The following is an 18,852-nucleotide window of genomic DNA, read 5'->3' as shown; positions in this document are numbered from 1 at the left end:
CCGTGCCTTCCAGATGATTCGGGCCCTGAATCGCCTGGGGACTCCGGAACTAAGCATCGCACGTGCAGCAAAATGCATCAGAACGCTCCGTGTTGCACCATGAAGTGGCAGTTGCCTCATTTGACATGAATAACCAATAGAGTAGGGGAGAAAACCATAGATGAGCACTGTGCGGCCCTCGCCTGGTCCGGCAGACTGAGTCATCTCAACCTTCTTGTTCGATCCTGAACCTCTCATCAGGCCCATAGAATCTCCATCGAGGGGAGGCCGTTAGGCCACCTGGGTCGGTCTTCGAAATGACCTAGGCATCTATCGGGTTGCAAGTAAAGGAGTAGTGGAATGTCACAAGAGGGCTATGCCGACCCCATCACGAATGACGGACCCAGATTCCGCTCGATCACACCCGTTAGCGAACTCACCGAGCTAGTCTTCGAGCCTGAGCGATCAGGACAAGCGACAAAACTCAGCCCCTCTGGTTGTGTGGAGCCAGATGGGGTAACACACATAACTCACATCGACCCCCATGAAGGCCCGACAGGGCTCGGGGGCTCAAGACAAACGCCAAGGAAAGCGACCTCGAACTCGCCAAATCCACGACTATGACTTGCCCGGTCCCACGGCATGCACCAATGCCAGGATCCGCGAGCACCGCCTCGTCCAATCTTTAACTAACTATGCTTCGTCTACGCTACAAAAAACCTTGGGACAGCGACCCTGGACTCGCATCAACAGGATCTACGACATCCGGCTACGGCTTGGGACTGCGACTCCGAACTCACGTAACGGCTTCACTTCCGACTACGCTCCAAAAACCCTAGGACCGCGACCTCAAACTCGCGTCAATAGGATCTACGACATCCGGCTATGGCTTGGGACCGTGACTCCGAACTCGCGTAACGACTTCACTTTCGACTGCGCTCCAAAAATTTAGGGACCGCGACTCCGAACTCACATGAAAACTAACTGAACTAACTACCTCGGCTACCCAGGCTGCACCGAGGCCAAGAATCCACGACTCCGACCCACCTGGTACCACGGCATGCACCGATGCCAGGACCCACAAGCTCGGTCTCGTCCTACCCCTAGAAAACTAACAATTTCAAAGCCACGGCGCACACCGACGCTAGGGTTTGTCTGAACTAACTCCCTCACCCGATCCCACGGTGCGCATCGATGCCAGGATCAGTGAGCTCTCTCACGACCAAACTAACTCCCTCACCCGATCCCACGACACGCATCGACGCTAGGATCAGTGAGCTTTCTCACGTCCGAACTAACTTCCTCGCTCGATCCCATGGCGTGCATCGACGCCAGGATCAGTGAGCTCTCTCGCGTCCAAACTAACTTCCTCGCCCGATCCAACGGCGCGCATCGACGCCGGGATCAATAAAGTTCTGTTTCAATCCAATCTTCGTGCCTAAAAACGCCTCAGCTGCACAACAACGCCTTGGTTGACAAAATTTTGTCTTAAACTAAAAACACGCACACATGCCCGCTAAAACAACACCCCCAGATGGTTCTGCCTGAACCACCCGGGGGCTCGGGAGCTACACCCGTGGTGCGCTCGCGCACACGCGTCGGCAAGACAAAAAAAATCCCCCAGACGATTCTACCCGAATCACCCGGGGGCTTGGGGGCTCCTATCGGGTTCATAAACCCAGGGTCTCTCGGGGACCTGCTTCTGCACCAAGGCTCGGCCCAAGAGTCTAAAAACAACATGGCAAAGGAACGGTCCAGCAACCGATCGGAAGGCCAGGCCCAAGAAGAGCAAACGCCCACTCGTCGGCTACTTCGGCCCACCTCTCCAACCGGAGTGCTCAATTCGGGCTTCAGCCGCCTTCGGACGGCCTCTCCGATCGGAAGGCCTGCCCCAAGCCCTACTTCCGACTTTGACCGACGCACTCAGAGCTGACTGGAGCCATCCGACCAGGGACGCCCGCACAGTAGGAACCAGAAGACGTGCGGAGAAAGGCAAGGCAAGGCTCATAAGTCAAAACCACTGTACTAGGGACCATACCCTGCACAGAACAGTACTCTGCAGCCACCTGACACAAACAGTATTATAGGCGTCGACATCTCCCTCTACAGTATTGTAGGGGCCGCCAAAACTCCCATATGGTAAGACCCCCCGCGTGTCTCTGGACATCGATAGCGGTATGGGCATCAGGATTTACCGTACCGGGTGAACATAGCGCGACTTCTCACATGTCTCTAGGCATCAAACAGTATTTGCAGGTACCAACGTCCACCATCCCTGAAAAAGGCAGCACGACCTCCCGTGTGTATCTGACATTCTACAGCGACAGCAATAGTGTTGTAGGCGCCTACCACTATCTTGTACCCGCCGGTGTGGGCAACAAGGCTCAGTAGGCGTGGGCAACAAGGCTCAGTAGGCGTGGGCAACAAGGCTCGGCAGCATACGTACCCTCACCCCTCACTTGTAAAGCGATCCCCTTCATCTATAAAAGGGGGTGTGCTTCCTCCAACAAAGATGACCGAATGATCCAAGCTCAGTTCCTTTAGATTCATTAGTCCAATAGCTCACAACCACAAAACCGCCAGGTTCAGACCTCAAGCACATGCTTGAACACTTAGCTCATAGCGAAGTCCCCGTCGCTCTCGGCCCTTCCGACCGGAGCCAACCGGGCCTCTTGTACACCCCTCCTTTCTCCTTTTCGTTTGTAACCCCACTGCAAACTTCAAGCACCTGGGCTCAGGAATAAAGTCACCGACCGACCCCGACTGGACGTAGGGCACGTTGCCTGAACCAGTATAAATCCTGTGTCATTGAGTGCTAGGCCACCTCCGATCACAACGTACAGCAAAACTACAAATATTCAATAGTTGGTCACTTTCTGCATTGACAAGTAGTATCCTTACTATAGACGTGTGTATTGTACATGCGTTGGCACTATGTTTCTTCACATAGATGCATTTACAAACATCGGTTGTAGTAGGATTCTTACTACAGACATGTGTACTACACACGCATCGACACTATAATTTTTCACACAGGCGCGTTTATAAATGTCGTCTGTAGTATGATTCTTACTACAGACGCGTATAACAGACACGTGTCTGAGATATGATTTTTCACACAGTCACGTCTTAATTTTGTCGTGGACGCGTGTTGGCAACACTGCAGACGCGTGTAGATACTGACCAGTCTCTCTTAAGGGCTTATCACATATACGTATTCGTTTTTGTCACAGTTGCGTATTGGTAACACACGTCTATAGTATATGCTTATTGCAAACGTAGTCTTATTACATGCGCGCGTCTATGATGTGCCTAAACACGCGTATGTGATGTATTTTTTTTTACATAGTGCATGCCCTGTATTTGCAATCAATCAAACCATGGAGAGATTGCCCCCTCACATAACGAGATCGGAAATACAGCCGCAAGGACGACGCAGTGCAGAAGACAAGTGATAGAGATAGAGCAGGAACAGAGTAGCGAGGCATCATTACGACGCAGCTGATTATTCGCTGCCATGGGCACCCATGATGCCTGCTGCTGCCATTGCCAGTTTGCCACCACCACAAAGGGCTCACATGCATGTCCCAGCGACCACACACACACTGCACGCAGACACATAGAGGGAGAGGTACCTAAGTTCAGTAATCATCCATGCTTTCCCTGTATCCATAGATCTGCATATCATCGAGAAGGAGTCGGGGAAGTAGTAGTAATTAATCGAGAGCCACCTTTACATCTGAGTTTAGGCTTTCCTTCAGCACTGCATTATTATGCTGTAATCACCAGGCTTATATCGCTGCAGAGGCCCACGACATGGGTAATCATAGCAAGATCATTTTTCAGAGAAAGGTGCACCTTTCAGACAGGGACGAGAGACTGGGTGGTGAGAGAGCCAGGTAGAGAGGCCCACATGAACATGAAAAGGACGTTGGTACGACCTGATTGAGTGCTGGTCAACGTTACAATCTCTTGCGCCGGTGGCAGGTTCCACAGTATGCTGTTCACATCAAATACAGAACTCACAACCAGCTAACATGGACAGCACGCTAACAAGATGGATGGTTCTTAACCTAAAAAAAATCCACCCATTATCTTATGACATATTCTGTGGTTCAAAACCAGTCGAACTTCTTAACCTAAAAAAAATCTACCCATTAACCGGATGGAGCCGTCCGCTCATATTCTCGCACCGCCTATGCACCGTGATGAGGACATCATTGGCTCAAATATGACCATGCCAACCACTTCTATACCAAAGGTGCAACCATTCTATATAAGGCTTATCATTGATGCATTTGATGAATTGATGCTGCACCATGATGTGTGTTCATTCTCATTTTCAGAATTACTTACATGGATCAAGGGAAGGTTTGATTGCATATGGAAAGCATGGAAGGTTAATGAAGTTGATTGGGGACCAAATCCAAGTATTCCTAACGTCCTCCGCTAGGCCACCACGTCACTTTGGTTCCAAGGACAGAAAGAGTCCAAGGCCAACACGTTTTGGAAGTTGAATTCGGACTGCAAAATAGTCCCAAATTGCGACGGTCACCACGACTTCATACGGACTCCGATTGGGACGTTCTAGCACTTTTTGGAAAGCTTATCAAGTCTATTTTCCAACGGATCTGGACTCATGGCTATATCTTATCCGATGCTTCTACAGTCATCGTTTCAACGCCAGGACCTTTTCTGCCTTTGGTGCTGCATCACCCTATTTTGGGCCGATAGTCCATGTATCAAGTTGGGTCCATTAGGGACGCGTCCTAGGGTTGGAGAATGACCCCAACACCCCCTGGTCGTTCCCCTAGGTATTAATAAGGATTAGAGCCACCACAAACAGATTGAGTTTTGTTTTGTTGAAAGTTTAGCCATTGCTACTTCCTTGTAGACGCGTGTGTCGACTAGACCATCCGTTCTACTCGATTCAGAACCCCAACTTTGTGATTTCAGATTGGTTTTCATCTCCATATTTGCAATTGAGTTGCTTGTTCTACTTGTTCTTGCTTATTCCTCGATTGCTTGCAGGAATTACCCTAGTGGTTTGGTTGATCGTGTTCCACAAGATCGCGACGGATGTTGGAGGTGGTGTATCAGTTGCTAAGGCACAACATCCTTGGATGGTTGTAGTCAGGCCGTGAACGTCATCTCCATCCCCAAATCGAGTTATCCACCTTCTCTCATCGAAAGATCAGGATTCACCCTAGCGGGTTCATATCAGTTGGTAATCAGAGCAAGGTTTATCGGTGAGAGACTTCGAATCCTTCACTGTTTTTAATTTTTTTCCTATAGTCCAGAAAAGCCAAAAAAAATAGATTGGTTTACCCACAATCCTATAAACCCTTTGAGCCTTTGCTAGCACTACTTAGTTAGGGCTTGTTGAGTTTTCAGTTGCATCGGTTGTGTCGAGTTGCTGGTCTTAGTGTCTATTCCTTTAGAGTTTTGAGTTCTATCACGTTTTGGTCACCACGAGATCCACCATCACCATATACATCGTTGCTGCGTTTCTGCCACCACGGATCCATATGATGTCCGATTTAGGAGTTTAAATACAATCTGGAAACTTGAAGTTGTCTTCTTTTCAATAGATCTGACCTTGCAGCAAAATTCGATCTGAGCACTCCACAATCATCTTAGAGATTTCAGCATCTGCGGTATTAACAAGAGTTGTTAAATCTGAATTCAAAGGGGCTATGTATAATAGCCTTATTGTTTGGGTTGTCATAGTACCAAATAAAACATTTAGGCCTCTGCAAAAAAAAAGAAGAAAAAAAAAGACAAGAGAAGGAGAAGAAAGAAGGGGTTGAATCTGTTGTTTTCTTCATACTGTGCTAGTTGTTCTTTTTCAGTGACTACCTTTATGTCTAGGCTCACGTCTCTAGCATGGTTTAGCCTAGAACCAGCACAATACCGCCGTTGAACGATTATTTAGCTTGCTTTTGTGACTAACGTGGTGCTAGTACTTCCTTGCTTTAGCCCACCTATAGCTCCACATATTTCGACTACAGCTTGACAGGTGTTGTTGCGGCACCGATACACTTCACTCCACGGTTGTAGACTTGTTGGTTGCCATCACCTCCTGTTTGGCTTGGTAAGAACTTGTAAGGGCTTGTTTTAACAAGTTGAGTTTGAGAGAATTACATCCAACACATCCTAGTAGTTGATAGGAGGATACATATTATTTTTGTGTTTCTTGTTTTCTACTAATCATGGTAGGTGATATGGAGATTTTTGAGCTGTTGAAACTAGACCCTCATATTCAGGATGTCATTCAACACTTGTCGTTATATGATGGTAAGTTTGATCCTCAATCTTACATTGATTAGGAGTTAAAAGTAGACAATGAATTTGATGAGCATGACCTGTCCGAGAAACAAAAGATTTGTATTACCTCTAATATTTTGATTGAATATGCTTTTCTAGAATGGAAACACATTTGTAGGCACAACAAAGTTCCATAATCTTAGAAAGACTTCAAATTTCTTTTTAGAGATGCATTCGTTCCTGCATATTATGTTGATTATTTGCTTGCAAAATTAGACAACTTGAAGCAGAGTAGTAAGACTGTGAAACAATACTATCATAATTTTAAGATTTGTATCATGTTTGGTGGATTGGATGAATGCATGGAAGATGTTATGAGTAGATTCATGAGAGGGCTCAATTCTGAAATTCGAACCTTGTTAATTAGCAAATCATATTGCCATATTGGTCAATTGTTTTGTCTGGCTCTCAATGCTAAAAAAGAGATTCTATTATCTGTGAATACTTGCCAGAATGATGTGACCCATAATGTCCAAAATTTGTCCACTCTGCATGCTAATGAAGAGCAACAAATAGTGGAACTTACTACTGATTTTCCTTTGTCACAAAATAAATTACTCTCTGTTCCTTATGATAAAGAGAAGTTGTGTGCTGATGATTCTTTTACTCCTATGGCACAAGTAGCGAATAAGTGTGATACTTTTGGTTTGGAACCATACAAATGTGCTGAAGATAAGCTTTTTCATCCTATTACATGTGCACAAGATGAACTGAATTTGCTGTCCTCTTTAAATACTTTGGGTTATATTGAATTTGATATTCTGTGTAATCTAAATTGTCTAAAAGAGAAACTTAAATTTGATTCTGGTTTGCCGAGTTTTAATTATTGTTCGCTTCATGCAATTGGCAAATATGACAGCAAAGGAGAATATTTGGTGCATAAAGTTTATATTTGCTCTAATCTGAAATATCCTTTTGGGCCACAATACCATGATCAAATTAAGGGCTACACTAACACTAATGATGTCTTGCAAAGTTTTTCTAGTTTTTCCCATATGCAACATGATAAATATCAAGAAGGGGAGCATGGTTCACTTTTACCTACAACACATACTCCAACAAAGGTCAAACCGAGGACGGTTTGCTGTCAAGAAGGGGAGAATGATGAGGACATCATTGGCTCAAATATGACCATGCCAACCACTTCTATACCAAAGGTGCAACCATTCTATATGAGGCTTATCATTGATGTATTTGATGAATTGATGCTGCACCATGATGTGTGTTCATTCTCATTTTCAGAATTACTTACATGGATCAAGGGAAAGGTTTGATTGCATATGGAAAGCATGGAAGGTTAATAAAGTTGATTGGGGACCAAATCCAAGTATTCCTAACGTCCTCCGCTAGGCCACCACGTCACTTTGGTTCCAAGGACAGAAAGAGTCCAAGTCCAACATGTTTTGGAAGTTGAATTCGGACTGCAAAATAGTCTCAAATTGTGACGGTCACCACGACTTCATACGGACTCCGATTAGGACGTTCTAGCACTTTTTGGAAAGCTTATCAAGTCTATTTTCCAACGGATCTGGACTCATGGCTATATCTTATCCGATGCTTCTGCAGTCATCGTTTCACCACGTTGGGAGTCGATCCACCTCCACCACGTTCGGACTCCTCTGCTGAGGAATCGTGCGGGCCTCTTCTACATCAGCGTCGTGCGGCCTGTGCCTTCTCAACACACCATTGGGGCTGGCCTACGCCTCCTCCCTGCATCGGTGGCCACAGCCTTGCCCTGCCACCCTCGTCGACTCCAACACCGGCGGTCTGCAATTGCAACATTAAAGACTCGCTGCAACATATGACTAAATAGATGAAACATTTGAAAAATACGCTTATAACATAAGTGTATATCGACTACAACATATGCCACATCTAGATAAAATACTTGCAACATACGTCCAAAACATATGAACATTTTGAATATACGCTTGCAACATACCTCTCAAACACTTGCAACATATGCAACATCCTAACCTACTTTTGCATCATCCATATGAAACACTTGTAACATACCTCTGAAACATCTGAAATACTTGAAACATATGTTTGCAACATGCGCTTCTTGCTGCCGTGGTGTCTTCGACTGACCACGGGAGACGATGTCCAGGCCGGTGACGACCTTCTCCTAGTGGCGCCGGGGAGGTGGTGGCGCGGTGCACGCCATGGCCGCGACGGGCGAGCGCGGATTGGGGTGTAGTGGTGGATGGCCCGGCGGCAAGGCGGAGTAGGGCGGCGCGACGCACTGTAGGATGGGGCGCACGGCGGCGAGGCGGAGTGGGGTGGCTAGGTGCAGGACGGGGTCACGCGCGAGAGATAGCCACCGCGGCAAGACGAAGTGGGATGAGTGGACAGCTGCATGTGGGAAGATTTTTTTGAGAGAGAGTGCGTCCGAAAGGACGGACGTCCTTAGCATAACATTATCAGTTAGGGATTCGTGCTGGTCAAATTTTCGTAGTTTCACTAGATTTATAGAAAATATAAGATGTCCTCAGCATAACATTATTAGTTAGGGATTCATGCTGGTCAAAGTTTCGTAGTTTCACTAGATTTGTAGAAAATATAAGAAATATTTATATCTTCAAATAAATTTATTATAAAAATATATTCAGCGATTTATCTAATAATACTAATTTTACATCATAAATATTAATAATTTTATGTATATTTAGTTAAAATTGAAAGTATTTGACTTCTCGTGAGACAGAGAATAACATCCTTCCTGGAAGGGAGGGAATATTCATTTATTTTGCTTTTTGGACTTTTTGTTTTGTCTTCGTTAGGGCTACGCTTCCACCACCACTCCCTCGCTGACCTGTGGGCTGTCTAGTTACGAGACAACGCGTTGTCATCTCGATCGGACAAGGCCAACATGTTGTCCCCGCCGTCTCACTGTCCTACCCACCGCGACCACTAGGTCAACTACAAATATATGTTGGCCTTGCGGAAATATACAAATACATTGGTGAGCTCGAGGAGATACAGTTGTTGGCGCGCTCGCTCTCTGCCTCTCTCTCTCTCTCTCCGTCGTCCATTATTATATTATTAGCGTTTGACAGTCCAATCTACGATTCATCTTGCATTTTTTTTTCTCGCTCCCATGTGAAAATAGGTAGCCGTCCAACACGAAAGATCTATGGCCCAAAGAAATCTCACTCCGTTCGCTTCACTGAAAAAAAACAAGCTAAAATATTATTTCGACTAATTTATCATAAGAAAAAAATACTATTCTGGCTAAAAAAACAAGCTAAAAAAGACGGATTACACGAGAAATGATCAGGGCCTTTGTGACAAAAAGCTCCTTCCTTTTGTTCTTGTGCACTGTTGAGCTCGTGTGACCGCGAACCCTACGCAGGGCCTCAGATTGAAGAAAAACGTATATGGATGGCAGGGCCACAGATTATTAGCCGTGCGCCGGGACAAGTCTAACTCGATCTGCAGGTTCTTTTCTTTCTTACTCACTAGTCCCTTTTGGAGCTCGATAGCTCTATCGTTACCTCCGTACGACAGTGCAGTGGTTAAATATGCAGTAAACCGCGCCGCTAATCGCTCGCTCGCCTGCAATGCCCGTGGGTGTGAGTTCATTATCTGGTGTGACGACGAAATGACGGAGAGCGATGGAAGCACGCAGCAGGTGAGGACACTTCTGGTGCTGGTCGACAGACGATCGACACACATCACCCACACGCACGCGGTGTCTATCTCTAATCTCTCTGTCTCTCACGTAGGAGTACTCCACTCCATTAGGAGTATCTATCTATACCTACCATCCATCAACCAGCAGCGGCTCTTGCGTGTGAGGAAAGCAAAGCACGAGATGAGACGCCAGCAGCGCGTTCAAGGACAGACCACACACGATCGCTGAATCAGGCGTTTTGGCAATTTATGTCATATCGAATGTTTAGATACTAATAAAAATATTAAATATAGATTAATTATAAAACCAATTATATAGATAGAGGCTAATTTGCGAGACGATTTTTTAAGCCTAATTAATCTATCATTAGCATATGTTTACGGTAGCACTACGTTGTCAAATCATGAACTAATTAGGCTTAAAAGATTCGTCTCGCAAATTAGTCGCAAGTTGTGTAATTAGTTTTATAATTAGTCTATATTTAGTACTCCATACATATACCTAAACATCTAATGTACCAAACACCTCATAAACTACTGCCGATTGAAAATGCATGGCAATTAAAAGAGCTGTCCCCCCCCCCCCCCCCCCCCCCCCCCCCCCCCCCCGATCATATCATGGTGCGAGGCCATCCAGCTGGCCTCCTCCTCACCAGATACCCTTTTTTTCCCTCCACTTAATGTTTTTTTTAGAACACCAACCCTCTCTCCCCTCAACTAGATACCCTTTTTCCTCCCATTCCAAATTTGCTAAAAAAAAAAGAAAACATGATTTCTAATTTTGAGGATGATTTCTCTAGTACATCAGAAAAATAATGTATTTCTTTTAACATCCTAACATGCGGGATACACAGTTAAGTCAGTAAAATTTTTTTCTTCATTTGCCCTCCTAGTCAGTAGTGGAGCCCGAAGTTTTTAGAAGCCCAGATGATCCTATACTCTTATAATGCTAAACCCTACTAGAGATTTCTCTCAACACGTAAGCTATCCACATCAATAATCCACTAGAACTTGCAATTATAGGCAACTGACACATGTAATTATAATAATTATCTCTTCATCCAGTAACATGCATTTAGCTGTCCACGTCGATGTGTCAAACTATTCACCTAAATTAATTTAAGATAGTTTTATTCATATAACTATAAATATAAATAGTCTAATTTCTTTTTAAATTATCTGAAATCCCCGCAGCAATGCGCGGGGTATTCTCCTAGTTCTCATTATGCAAGCTAACAAATTATTCTCTTTTTATATACAGAAAAAATTCTTTTGAACTCAATTCACCATAGAACCCGGCCGGGCAGTGACTCCACCACTTCTAATAGTTGGCCATCTCTCCCCTGGCCCCCATGGCCGGTTCTTTCTCTTCTACCTCTCCTTGTGTCCGCTCTGGCTCGCCCCCTAGGCGGCGAGATGGCCGCCCGAGATGTGAGTGAGTGGGGAAGAAAGAAAGAAATTGAGGAAATTTGTTGGTTCTTGCTCCCTTTTATTTTACGAAGAGAGAGAGAAAGAAAGTTTTGAGACATTAAAAATAAATAAATTGTTGGAGCTCTTTTTTTTTGTTCAATTTTTCACCAGTTATGGGGAAAATAGATGTATTTGCTCAAACTGATGATGGAGATGCTCTTAGCTAGAGGTGGTGGAGCAAATTGTTATACCAAAAAAGTAATCTTTTCATTTGTTCTAGTTAATAACCTTTACTAGCTAGCATATGCATGCAAATTCAAGAACAAAAACAAGTATATTCAAGTCAAAGTACATAGCTACCACTAGGGATGAAAACGGAACGGATATTTTCCGACCGTATTTGAAACCGAATCCATTTAGAGGGGTTGAGATCTATCCGTATCCGAGTCCAGATATCCAACATCCAATACCGTATCCATATCCGAATACTCAAATCGCATATTTATGATGTCGATATCCAATCGTATCATATCCGACATAGTTAACACTATCCATATTCGAATCTGAATCCGGATAGAAATATGAAAACAAATCTAATATCGGTGATATCCGATGCGTTTTCATCCCTAGCTACCACTAACAGCCAAGGCAAACCAAAAATCTGCTCGCATCATGTACTACTCAATTGGATTCTTGGAAATAAGCAAGTAAACTAATCAGTAGCCTAATCTGATGTGCAGACCCATGAGTCGACGACGCCTGCTTGCGTTCTCATGCCCGCCGCTGCCGCCACCGGGGCCGTCGTCGTCGTCGCTGTGGAGCCGTCGGCCGACGGGTTACGCCGATTGCGCTCCAGCAGAGGCCGCGTCGAAGAGTACGTCGCCTTGCAGCCGTCGGCCCCGGTGACGGACGCGCCCCCGACCAGGCCGGACAGCACGTCGCCGCCGTTGCGCGGGTGCAAGTGCGTGTGCGGCCCTTGGGAGCCCAACATGACGTCGTATGTGAGACCCAAGAAGTCCGCCGGGTCCTGCAGCCTCGTGGCGGAAGACGGCAGTGGCGCTATGCCACGGTCGAACACTGGGCGCGCCGCGTACTTGCCGTCGCCGAGGGAGGAGCTCTGATGGAACGAGTGGTAGTTGTTGCTTCCGTGATCTTGCTGCATCCCGAGAAGAGCGGACGTCGAGGCGGCTGTGAGCTGATGGTAGCTGTCGCTGGACGACGCCACGGCCGTCGTGCCGGGGGTGGTGGTGGAAGCAGGCGCAATGGAGATGTTGGCCGGCGCCGGTGAGGACGTGGAGGGCCAGGTGAAGCTCGGCGGGTAGGGGGTCGACGACGCGTGGACCAGGACCTTGTGCTCGAAGGGGCGGACGAGGTACTGCGGGAGCGTGGCGGGGCTCGCGGTCCCGGCGGCAGCGGTGGCGGTGCGCAAGGGGAAGAGGTGGTGGTCGAAGCGGGAGCGCGCGGTCGTCGCGGCGCCGGCGAAGGGCGGGGCGGGGATGCCAGTGAACTCCTGCACCATGGCGCGGAAGTTGGAGGTGTCGGTGGTGAGCACCGTGGTGGGCACGCGGCGCGACGCCCGCGCACGCTTCCTCGACCCCCGCGGCGGCGCCGCCGCGGCGGCCTGGGCCGGCGCTGCGTCCGCCTGGTCGGCCGCTGCAGAGACCGCCGTAGGTGCACCATGGCCGGACAGCGACGGCGGCGAGACCGAGGCCTCTGCGCCGGCCGGGAGCGGCGCCGTCGTCGAGCACCAGTGGGACAGCGGCGGCGTGCGGAGCTCCTGGAGGCCGTAGATCAAGGAGCCGCCGCCGAAGCCCGGCACGGATGGCGGCGGCTGCCGGAGCAAGGCGGAGAGCGGCGAGGAGTCGGCACCGCATCTGGAGTCGAAGTCGTCGTCGCCGCCGCTGGACGACTGCAGGCTGCCGCTGTTTCCGGAGTCCATCCCACGGAACGTAGGCGCGAGAGACCGCGGCGCCGCGCCCGGGCGTGGCGCCCAAGTGCAACCGCAGTCAGCAGCTCAACAAGCTACGACCAGCTTTGGTGTCATTACCTTCGCACCAACGGAGAAGCGAAGCAGGACCAGGGAAGTACGGTGGTGCAGCACGCAGGGAGACGCGCGCACGCCGAGTCTAGTCGGCAGATCGACCGGCCGGTGTGGAGAACGAGAGGATCGGAGGGAATGAAGATAGGCGGGACCTGGAGCGACGACGAGGCGAGGCAGAGCACGCTGCACCTGCACGCATATGGGTGTAGCCGTGGCCCGTGGCGGGGGTGTTTTTGTATGGGAATGGCGAGCGGAGGACACCCGGGCACCCGGCCCGGCCGGACCTGGCGAGCGCATGATTAGGCGCTGGCGCCCTGCAAAAAGTTGCGTGCTGGTGGGTGGCCCCCGTCAGGCAGCGATCCAGAGGTTTATTCGGGTGGGGGCCTTAGGTGGTGGGGGTGCGCTCTCAACAAAGGCCCTGTTTGATCCATGGGTTAGAGCTAGTTTGCACTAGTTGGAGCTCAACTAGCTCTAAAGTAACCAAATAGGAGGGCTAGAGTGGGTTATTTGCAACTAGCCCACCCTAAAAAACTATCCCCCTAAAGAGGTGATTATTTGGGCTAGTTGGGGCTATTTGAGGTGAGGTCCACTATTTTCTCTCTACTTTCACCTGCACCAATGATTTGGAAAGCACATTTATTATCATTTTAACCCTTGTATCCAAACATCTCTTAGGCTAGAGTTAGTTCAGGACTAGTCCTGAGCTAGAAACTAACCCTAACCTCTAACTGTGCTAAAGTATCCAAACAGGACCAAAGTGTCGCGGTCGCCGGTCGGCAGGGGGGAAATCATGTCGTCTGCCCCTGCCTGCCCCGCTTTCCTTCGGCTAGATCACCCAACACGGCTTTGCTTTCATGTTAGACTGTGGCTGACAGTCCCAACCGTGGAGTTGTACTCAACACTGGTGTGACTGGATACAAAAAAAATTCTATCTACGCTCCAGCCATCTAGGTACGAGCATAAGATTCAAGCTTGAGTACACATTTAAAAAAAAAATGAATCGGGCAGGAGAGACCCGATTATATAAACAATAACAACAGTCACAACAACTACCAATCTATACTATAGTATAAAAGACGTGCAATCTGAAAACTCCGATCGCTCTCACAAATCACTGTTACCGGCACAGTTAACGTGGAACCTTGCGCTACAGTAACAGGTTTTATGAACAGTACCAGGTCACAATATAAACAGTAACGGGTATTATATGAATAGTTCTCCGACCCATTAACAAACAGTACAACTTTCCGTTTTTTTTAAATTTTTTTTCCCCAACACAGCACAAACCTTTTTCCCCCAATAGTAGCGACAAAAACAAACGAGTAATTATAACAAGTTGCAACATGAGCAAACAAACTGTAGCGAAGACAAACACCTAAAGTATGGGGTACGACCCCGGATACCCACGGCAGATAATATGGGCTGCGCCCTTAGGGGCGGCCGAGCCCACAAGACGAAGCCTTGTGGGGCACGATCCTGGTCGGCGCCTTCCGGAAGATATCTGAAAGATATCCTGAAGATACTACGAGATCTGTTATGATATATATGATTCCAAGATTTCTGTAATCAGTTATTACTTTTCGGTTATCTCTTAGATCTAACCGACTTGTAACCCTACTCCCCGGACTATATAAGGCGGGCAGGGATCTCCTCCAAACACACGCAATATCATACGATACCTAATACAAACCAACAGACCACATGAGTAGGGTATTACGTCATACTGGCGACCTGAATCTATCTAACTCGTGTGTCTCACGCTCCCCTACCGATCAATCTACCTTCGTGAGATACCCCTCAGAGGACTGCTGACGATATTCTGTCGACAGTTGGCGCGCCAGGTAGGGGTGTGCGTGCTATTTCCTTGTCGAACAAGATGACTTTATCCGCAGGCTCTTTGTCCCTTCCGCAACCCAACCAGATCTTCACGGTCGGATCGATCTCGTGGATCATCATCGCTGACAGAGTCGGAGAGCTCCTTGAGCCGGTGCAGATCGATTCTGCTCCGATCATCCCTGCACCTACGGTTGCAAATCCGATCTCGGAGCCGATTCTGAGGTCTCCTTTATCAACAACTCGCCGTCCGCTTCCTCGCTACCAGAGGAGGCAGATCAACAACGACGATCTGATCGAATCCATCGATCGGGTCGGACTGAAGCTCGCCGATTGTCTCTCCATCGCCGAATCAGCTCTAGGACACTTAGGTTCAGCGCCGACCACCCTCCGATCCAAATCTATCAGAGGCTGCCCGGAAAATTCTAGGAGTTGTGGCTTTGCCCTTCGGGCTCACCAACGTCGCTGCCTCTTGCCAAGACGCCCTAAGGGGCAAATTTGCCGACCAGGTGGAATGCACCCATCTACTCGCTGACCAGATCACCGACCAGCCTCCGCCAGCCGTCAACATGCTACACTTAGGCCGATACCCCAGAGTGCCCCTCCAGACCATCTCGGAGGAAAATCCGGGCTCCGAGTCTCAGGGCTCTACGGAGACCCTCACCTGAAACCTTCTCCGAGCAACTCCTTCTCCCACCCTTCTGGGGTGGTGCGATCTTCAACGTCAGCGTCGACAGCCCTCCACGGAATAGCAAAACCGAGGAGGAGCGCGTTGCTCAGGAGAACCGGAACGTCAACCGTGCGTAGCGCCAAGAAAATAAGGCAGCCATTGCGAGGGCCGAGGCTGCTCGGAATAATCGGCTCGATTCATTGGGAAGACCGCTCCCGCTCCACCGCGACCTCGACGAATAATTACTCCGCATTGATGGTCACGACGTCTTCAAAACTCCAAGCACCAATCTGGCAGTGGCCGCCAATGAGCTCGCTCGCCTCCCGCAGATGCCCGAGCTCGCCAAGGTTGCCACCATGCTTAAAGCGGCACACTGTCAGGGTAATGAGATTCATGAGGATCAGAGACCTTCGTGCTCTACAAGCACGATTCACCGATCAGCTGCGCTGAGATCTAATCGCCACCCCAGTCAAAGTCGTTTCACCAACCAGTCGCTACCTCTCTAGGGGGGAGCCAGGGGCCACCGCGCCAAACACCATCGCCAACACGACCAGGAGGTCGAATAGGACTGCTCGAGTGCACCTCAGCAACCTCCGGGATGCGCGATGGCGTATCGAGCAACTATCATTTTGGTCGCCATGAAGACGAAGTACTTCACCGCTAGGAGTACGAGCAGGAGTACGGCAACCCGGACTCAGCCCTCGAGCCTATCGTTGATGGCAACACTAGCAGACGATGGTGTCGACAACCCTGAGGGGCTTCTAGCTTTCAGAAGGGCGCTCCGAACACTTCAGTGGCCCCGTGGTTTTTAGATCACTGGGGTCGAGCCCTACGAAGGAAGGATGAACCCGACATAGTGGCTGCAAGCTTATGCCACTAGCTGTCCACGCCACCAGAGGAGACACCAGTGTCATGGTAAATTATCTCCCCATCATGCTCACTGCCACCCGCCATGAGCTAGTTTACCAGCCTTGCGCTGGACTCCATCGGATCCTGGGAAGAGCTGAAGAAAGTCTTCACCGACAACTATATGGCCACATGCACTTGACCCGGCACCAAGCATGATCTCAACCGCATCAACTAGAAGCTGTCTGAGCTCCTCCGTAGCTACATCCAATGTTTCTCCGAGATGAGGAATTCTATTCCCAACATCATAGAAGCTGAGGTCATCACCGCCTTCATCCGAGGACTCCACCATTGCGAGCTTTGCTCTAAATTCAACCGCAAGCCGCCTACCGACATCATTGAGATGATCACTACAACCAATCAGTACGCTAGCACCGAGGAAGCCGAGGTGCGCTTCAATGAGGATGTGGGCACTCATCGCCCACCTCGCTGCTACGATGACCGCCCCGACGACCGATGCCACAGCGACCGCCGCCCCGACGACCACAGCTACCATCGCAATGGCGGCCATGATCAGACAGAAGGACCTAGGTTTGGCCAAAATTGCCGCCGCCGGCCAGACCACATCGTCGCCACCGTCAGTCAACCTCGCACCAAGCGCAACTATGACAAACAATACCAAAAGATCCTCGACTGGCCCATGCCCTCTTCACAAGAACGCCAAACACAAGATGAAGAACTACCTCGGTTTGGCTAAGGAGTTCTAGGACAAGAAGCTAGACGATGACGCCAACTGATGGAGCTAGAGGTCGCCGACCACCTAGGGGCAACAACAATGCCTTTCAAGACCATGATAAGGTGGTCACCACCATCTTCAGGGGGCCTCGCCTCCACTGAGAGTAGAAGAGAACAGAAGCTTGCCGCACGGCGGGTGCTCTCCGTCACTATGGAAGATGCCACCGACAACCCTAGCTATCACCCATAGTCCGAGGTCCCCATCACCTTTAGTAGGGCCAACCAGTGGGTGGATATTCCCTACATAGGGCAGTTTCCCCTCATCCTCGATGCAACCATATAGAAGGTGCTCTTCAGAAAAGTGCTCGTTGACTATGGGAGCGCTCTAAATCTCCTCTTCGTCGGAGCCCTAAAAGAGCTGGGCCTCGGTTTGTCTGACCTCACACCTTCCGACTCCTCCTTTTGGGGTGTGGTACCTGGCAGGGCCTCCAAACCACTTGGAGAGATTACCTTACCAGTACAGTTCGCCACAGCAAGCAACTACCACGTCGAACACATCAACTTCTATGTCGCCGACTTTGACACCGCCTACCATGCCATACTTGGTCGGCCAGCTCTGGCCAAGTTCATGGCCATGCCGCACTATGCCTATCTGGTGCTGAAGATGCCTTCGCCTGCTGGAGTCTTGGCCCTGTGGGCCAACCTCTCCATCGCCTATGCCTATGAGACAGAGAGTCTCACCCTCACCAAAGCTACCGACCTCTCCATCTAGATGGCTAGTGTGGTCACTGAAGCCAAGACGGTGCCTGCCCTAGACATGGAGATCCTAGAGCTGGAGCCTCCTCATGCCTCCGCCAAGTCAAAGGAAGTCAAGAAGATCGGCCTCAGCCTCGATGACCCCTCTAAGACCATGAAGATTGGGGCTCACCTTGACCCCAAATAGGAAAGCATGCTTGTCTCCTTCCTACGTGCTAACGCTGATGTGTTTGCTTGGAAACCTGCGGATATGATGGGGGTACCATGGGAGAAGATTGAGCACTCTTTGAATGTCTCACCAACCACCAAACCGATCAAGCAGAAACTCCACTGATTCGTGCTAGACAAGAAGGAGGCTATTAGGGTAGAAATAAAACGGCTCTTAGCTGCCAAATTTATAAAAGAAGTGTATCATCTAGATTGGTTAGCAAATCCTGTTCTCATTCAAAAAAAGAATAAAGAATGTGTATTAATTATACTGATCTTAACAAACACTGCCCTAAAGACCCCTTTGGCCTGCCTCGGATAGACGAGGTTGTAGACTCCACCGCTGGATGCGAACTGCTCTCCTTCCTTGACTGTTACTCCAGCTATCACCAGATTTCCTTAAAGGAAGAAG

General features: G+C 48.9%; 1 protein-coding gene across 1 annotated transcript; it reads right to left on the bottom strand.

The window, feature by feature from the left end:
- Positions 1 to 11,838: 11,838 nt before the first annotated feature.
- LOC136501024 (uncharacterized) lies at positions 11,839 to 13,764 on the bottom strand. Its single transcript, XM_066496515.1, has one exon. The coding sequence runs from the start codon at positions 13,289 to 13,291 to the stop codon at positions 12,077 to 12,079; it is 1,215 nt and encodes a 404-aa protein (XP_066352612.1). The 5' UTR covers positions 13,292 to 13,764; the 3' UTR covers positions 11,839 to 12,076.
- Between the last annotated feature and the right edge of the window lie 5,088 nt (positions 13,765 to 18,852).

This window comes from Miscanthus floridulus, chromosome 13, assembly GCF_019320115.1.
Source record: "Miscanthus floridulus cultivar M001 chromosome 13, ASM1932011v1, whole genome shotgun sequence".
Classification (NCBI taxonomy): domain Eukaryota; kingdom Viridiplantae; phylum Streptophyta; class Magnoliopsida; order Poales; family Poaceae; genus Miscanthus; species Miscanthus floridulus.
The sequence above is the reverse complement of the archived record's forward strand: the minus strand, read 5'-3'. Positions and strand labels throughout refer to the sequence as shown.